The 6,000-nt window shown below is 49.8% G+C and overlaps 1 protein-coding gene across 1 annotated transcript in view; it reads right to left on the reverse strand.

Moving 5' to 3' along the window:
* The window catches only part of EDN3 (endothelin 3), a 30,339-nt gene extending 24,988 nt beyond the window's left edge, over window positions 1-5,351 (reverse strand). The window contains exons 1-2 of the mRNA XM_067554621.1: window positions 5,128-5,351; window positions 4,281-4,569 (exon numbers count right to left, since the gene is read on the reverse strand). Of these exons, the coding sequence (XP_067410722.1) occupies window positions 4,281-4,569; window positions 5,128-5,179 (341 nt within the window). The 5' untranslated portion in view covers window positions 5,180-5,351. The remainder of the gene's footprint in view (window positions 1-4,280; window positions 4,570-5,127) is intronic.
* Between the last annotated feature and the right edge of the window lie 649 nt (window positions 5,352-6,000).

Genomic DNA, 6,000 nt, shown 5'->3' on the forward strand with positions numbered 1-6,000 from the left:
TGCAAAAGCCGTCTTATCAAAATATTGGTCTGTTTGAATCCTGTCTCATTATTGTAAGTTGTCCTTCTCTATTCTTAAATTAAAACCATATGATTGACTTATTGGCGAAATCCAATCTTTCAGAAATAAGGGCTTGACCCTGGAAACCTACCATGAACAGTCTCACTGAGTTCAATGGGATTACTTGCATGAGTAATAATTGTGGGATTAGGCTCTATTTAAATTACTTGACTAGGTTATTTTTAAATTGAAGTTTTTAAAAATGTATACTTGTTTTAAGTCAGTGATAGATGCAAAGACTCAAATACTGATTTAAAAACAAGTACTCTTGGTTTAAAAATTCCTCAGTATCAAGCCAAAACTCATTCAAGCACCAAGTTCACATTGAGGACTTTGGATTAGCAGATACATTATTTTCAACTGAATAAATTAAAAATATCACCCAAACTAGAAGTTTAAGAAGTGTAGGATGCAAAGGGTAAATTTAAAAAAAAAAACTACCCTGAAAGACTAGTAAATCAATGCAAGTGAAGCATACTATAGGTCTTTATGTTGAAATTGTACACGTCCGAAAATCATGAATCAAATCCTTTTGATTTTATAAATACAAACTTCTATTCTAAACATTTCCTCCATTTGCTGCTTTCTTCACAAGACAAAAAAAAAATAGAATTCTCCTACTTCACTCTCCCACCCTATTAATGTTATACTATCATCTCTTATAGCTGACTCGGTTTTGATTTGCCATGCCACCCATGAGTCCTGCTGACCTGATTTTGAATAGGTCAAGGTCAATGTGCTACCAGGCTTCACACCTGGGGCCAAGGAGAGGATTCCACATGCAACTGTGGCCAAAAACAGACAATGTCATGCATCATTGACAACTCTGATCAGCTTTGATGGTTGGCTGAGGGCTCCGCACGTCACTGATGAGGGCCACAGATTGGCTTGGCAACTTCCACGTTGCTAAGAAAACAAAGACAACGGCTCAATCTATTCCTATTGGAGTGAAAAGGGACTTTTGTCACTGACTTAAAGGAGTGCAGAATCTAACACCAAAAAGTTCAAATCAGTTTTGAAACTAGTAGGGAAAATATTTAAAATGAAGTTAGTGGTTATTAAATGTTTCACAAGTAAAGCCTTGGTTTAAATACAAGTGATTAAATATTTAGCTAAGATTACTCCTAACTAAGCCAAGTGGCGACGAAGTACGGCGCTTCAAGGACAGGGGTGAGCGACTGTCTGGTTACTGCAGACAGACATTTCCAGTGTGGCAGAGTTCAAAAGACTTGTCAATTGACAATGGCTCCAGCTGGAATTTGTTCATGAATTCATGAAGGAATGGGTGCTGGATACAGCCTGTAAGTCAGGACCCACTTGTTTCATTCATTTTTGCTATTACTTTATTTTTTTCAGTGTTGTTATTCTGAACCAATTAAAGTTCTTGTAGTTAATTAAAAAGGCATGTTTATCTTAGTGGAAAAGTTCCCAAACTGTGATTAGTGGAAGGCTGGGTGGTCACATGGGGTTAGCTCCTCTGACTTGTTTCCAGCTTCTAAAGTTAAATAAAGCTAAAAATGCATTAAGTTCTTTCCTACTTACTTTTTTCAAGGTGCAATTGTTGTGGCTATCACAGGGATGTTATCTGATGGCCAGCAGGAGGCAGCCCATGAAACATTCCTCTTAGGCTACATCTATACTATGAGCTAGAGTTGTGATTCCTCTGTTTGCGTACACATGCTCACACTAGCTCTCATCGAGGTAGTACAAATATAAACGGCATTGGAGCCACCGTAGCACAGATAGTAGCAGCAGAGGCATGGCTTAGCTGTGCTGAGTTCAAATCTGCCTGAAAATCGTGGGTACATACCCAGAACAGCTAAACCATACCTCTGCTGCTGCTACTACCATGGCTACACTGCTATTTATGTTTGAGTTAGCGGGAGTATGTGTGTGCGAGCAATGGAATCGCGCTCCTAGTTCATAGTGCACACATGGTCTTAGAATAGATGTAAGACTCTCTGACTTTTTGTTTGAGGAGACAGGAGTGCCCCCAGTCAGAAGCTGAGGCTGTAGGCTCGGTGTTACTCCTTCCTGAACTAGGTCTTTCTATTAACTATCTATGTACCCGATCCTGCTGTTGAACATATGCAAGCTCCACCCAACCTGAGCTCTAACACGCGGGGCACCACACTGCAAACATTAACCAAAACAAAAGAGGCCCTGTACTTAATTCTGAATTCTTAAGTGTACTGTACTTAATTCTTAAGTGCTGAGTATAGGAACTTCAGCCATGAGTCTGATACTCTGTTTAATTTATCAGCAGGCATACTGCTAAAGTGGCAACACATGTTGTAAGATGTTCTCCATCACTTTGTTGATATGTTTGTCAGCACCTCAACAAAGTGATGAGAGATACTGTGGAAAAAAAGACGGTGTTGAGGCACAGAGTGGAGTGGAAGACTGGAAGTGCTTATGTTATTGTCACAGCAATAGTAGAGATTAGGCACTTCCTGAAGTTCCGGCATAATTCTATGTCAGTGACATGGATAATGCACAGCTATGGACAGAAAAAGTAAAAAATGGCACCCTCTGGCTCAACAAATCTGCTCCCTGCGTGTATCTTAAATTTTATCTACTTGTTTTAGTGACAAAGGAGATTTTACTACACTTATACTTCTGTTAGCTGTGCAAAACTAGTGCAGGTGAGTTGAGGATTCTATTCTAGTTTGTGCGTCAACAGAATTGTTAACAAAGGGCTTGATTCCACCCTTGATTGCCCTTCCTCATGTGATAGTCCCATCGACGGGATGCCTAAATCCAGCACCAAGTTCCAAAAGCAGATCCCAACTAACTTGTGAAGAAGAATGAGCCAAAAAGAATTTCACTGGGTCCAGACCCCAGACTGAGTTGACAGGGTGGGCACTGAGAAAAGCCATCTTTTTACTGGTAAACTCAGCAGATTTGCCCTGGGGTCACTGAGAGACAACAAACAGGGAGTCTCTAGAGAGTCACTTTTCAGAGCAGAACATTATTTCTGAATATGTTTATTTCAGTCCAGAGGACATGATGGGATATTTCATTGGGCTACAAATGACCCTTTTCATTTTTTATTATTATTATTATTATTATTATGTAGCGTCTGACTATGGTAGTACCTACAGAGTGCTAGGCACTTTCTGAGGGCAATCCTAAAGACTGTGCAATCTAAAAATACGGCTGCTGCTGTCATGTCTTCCCTGCACTGAGATATTAGCTCCCTGGACAAGAACTGCTGTATGTTTGGCACACAGTCACATGCTCTCAGAGTCCTCATAACTGGCGCCATGGCTTAGTGGCAGCTGGGGCAGTCATGCAGGAGAGGGATGCAGCAGCAAGAACCTGGTGGATGGCTCTCTTTAGTCTCTCCCCTCTTCTGGGCAGGGTGCCCCGGCCCACAGAGCACCTCATCCCTGAGAGGTAGTCCTACAGCTCTCCTGTACCATTCCCAGGAGGGAAGAAGAGAACACCCTCAGCTCCCTCTCACTCCGCTGTACTGGTTCCCAGCTCCCCCACAGGGGAGGAATCTCCTTACTCCTCAAAGACAGAGCATCTCCTCCCTCCCTGAAGGGGCCTCGCTCACTCTAGGGAGTTGAGCCCACTACCCCCTTCCCAGGCAGGCTCATTCGGGTGACCGATCCCCATCAAGGGAGAGAAGGATTCACTCCACAGGGTCCTCATCCCCTTCCTTTTCTTGTCTGCCAGGAACTCAGGGCAAGGGGTCGCTCCCCAGCCATGGCCACGTCCCACGGAGCCTCTGCGCCTCACTCTCTTGGGAGAGCCAGTCCTCATGTGCTCCCTAAAGCCCAGCTCCAACTCCTCCAGGAATGCCCACCCTCCAGGTGCTGCGCCACCTGCCCCAACCCTGTGGGTCCTTCTGGGCTGCTGCTCTGTCCATCCCCGGGGGTCTCCCTCCCCCCAGCCCTTTCTGGGGTGCTAATCCGCCCACCCCCGGGGGTCTCCCTCCTCCAGCCCTTTCTGGGGTGCTGCTCTGTCCCTCCCCGGGGGTCTCCCTCCCCCAGCCCTTTCTGGGGTGCTAATCCGCCCACGCCGGGGGTCTCCCTCCCCCCAGCCCTCTCTGGGGTGCTAATCCGCCCACGCCGGGGGTCTCTCTCCTCCAGCCCTTTCTGGGGTGCTGCTCTGCCCACCCCCGGGGGTCTCTCTCCCCCAGCCCTTTCTGGGGTGCTGCTCTGCCCACGCCGGGGTCTCCCTCCCGGGACCCCGCCCCGCCCCGCACTCACTCGGGGGTGTTGATCCAGATGATGTCCAGGTGGCAGTAGTACACGCACTCCTTGTCCTTGTAGGTGTAGCACGTGCAGCGCTTGGCTCTGCGGCGCGGCGCTCCGGCAGCCGCGGCCGGGCCATCCTCCGCCTTCCCTCCGCCGCGGCCGGCCTCGTCCCCGGCCGGCAGCCCCCCGTCGGCGGCCCGGCCTTGGCTTTCCGCAGCGGCCCGCTCCCGGAGCGCAGGCGACCTCGGGCTCCTGCCGCTCTCCGCCAGGTGCCGGGGGCGAGGCGCGGGCGGCGAGAAGCCTGCAGGGCGGGAAGGGCAGAGAGGCTGAGCCGCGGTGGGCTGATTCCCTCCCCACCCCGGCTGCGGGCCCTTCCCCACCTCCCGCCTGCACCCCCGGAGCGAGGGGCGCCCCCTCCCCATTGCAGCGGGATGTATTCGGCGAGGGGCTGAGCTCCCGGCGGAAGGAAGCTCCCAGGCCGGGGGCCACCCAGCCACCCATCTGTGTCTGCTGCGGGGGTACCCCTGTACCCCGGGGGAGCAATGCACGGGGGCGTGGAGCGCTACCGAGACCAGGCTGGCTGTGGCTGACTAAAGCACAGGTCCATGGTAGGCTTAGTTTAATTACCCGGGTTTAATGAGCTTGAAGAGGCCAGATTTTTTTTTTTTTTTTTTTTTTAAAGACCAGTTTCGTCTCTTTAATGCAGCGCTGGATAATTTTTTTTCCCCTTCAATCTCCGCCTCACTCGAGCTCCTGATCTGGGTGCCTAGCTAGTGACCAAAGAGCCGGAGCTGCGGGGGCTGGTTGCTGCCTGGGGGAGCGGCTGCTGCAGGGGACCGACAGCTCAAATCCCTTTTACCTGCGCTCGATGTCACTGTCAGTCCGAAGAGGAACCAGAACCCTAGCTCCATGAAACCCCGGCTGCACGCTTGTCACCGGCAGGCAAAGGTGGAGTGCGGGGGAGGGGGGGACGGGGAGGAGTTGTTCCAGGAGAAATCGCTTCAGGTTGGAGGCAGGGAAAAAAATCCTGGGTCTCCAGACAAACGCTGCTCCGAGCAATTAGTTCCCACACACGGAGGGTGCGATCGGTCTTGCTGGGGTGCCCGTCTCCCCCCCTCCCCTCCCCCCGGCGCAGAATTAGTCCTGAAGGGAAGAGTGTTGTGAAAAGAAGAAAAGATCCATTGCGGCACTTTTCCCACCCCCCAATCCGGTGAGAAACTGGAGCCGCTGTTTTAAAGCTGCAGTTGCCTCCCACAAGAGCCCAGCTGCCTGCCTGACACTGGCTGACTGCTCAGTGTGTGTGTGTGTGTGTGTTGAGGGTTGCTATCACTTACCCCCTCGTGGTTTCCCATGCCGTGCAGCCTTGCCCAGGTATACAAAGGAAGGAGGCACAGGCTGTTGCCTGAACATCCCCTCCCACACACACACACACATACTTAACAAGCTGTGTGGCTCTTAATCCATCACTTTCCAAGGAGGGGGTCCTGTTGCCTATGGTATAAGCTTGGAGGAGTAGGTTGATTGTGTGGTCAAAGCACTAGATTGTCACTCAGATTTGTGCTCAGATTTTGTTTCTGCCACTGACTTCCTGTGTGATCTTGGGCAAGTCACTTAGGCCCCAGCTCCACCAAGTACTTCAGCGCCTAAATCTTGGATTTAAGCAGCTGAGTCTGGTCCAATGTGATCCACGAAGCTCCCACTGAACTGTGTAGGCACCTAAATTCACTCACCC

The sequence above is a fragment of the Emydura macquarii genome, unplaced genomic scaffold (assembly GCF_026122565.2).
Source record: "Emydura macquarii macquarii isolate MOO-44397 ecotype Brisbane River unplaced genomic scaffold, CSIRO-AGI_Emac_v2 contig_1483, whole genome shotgun sequence".
Taxonomy (NCBI): domain Eukaryota; kingdom Metazoa; phylum Chordata; order Testudines; family Chelidae; genus Emydura; species Emydura macquarii.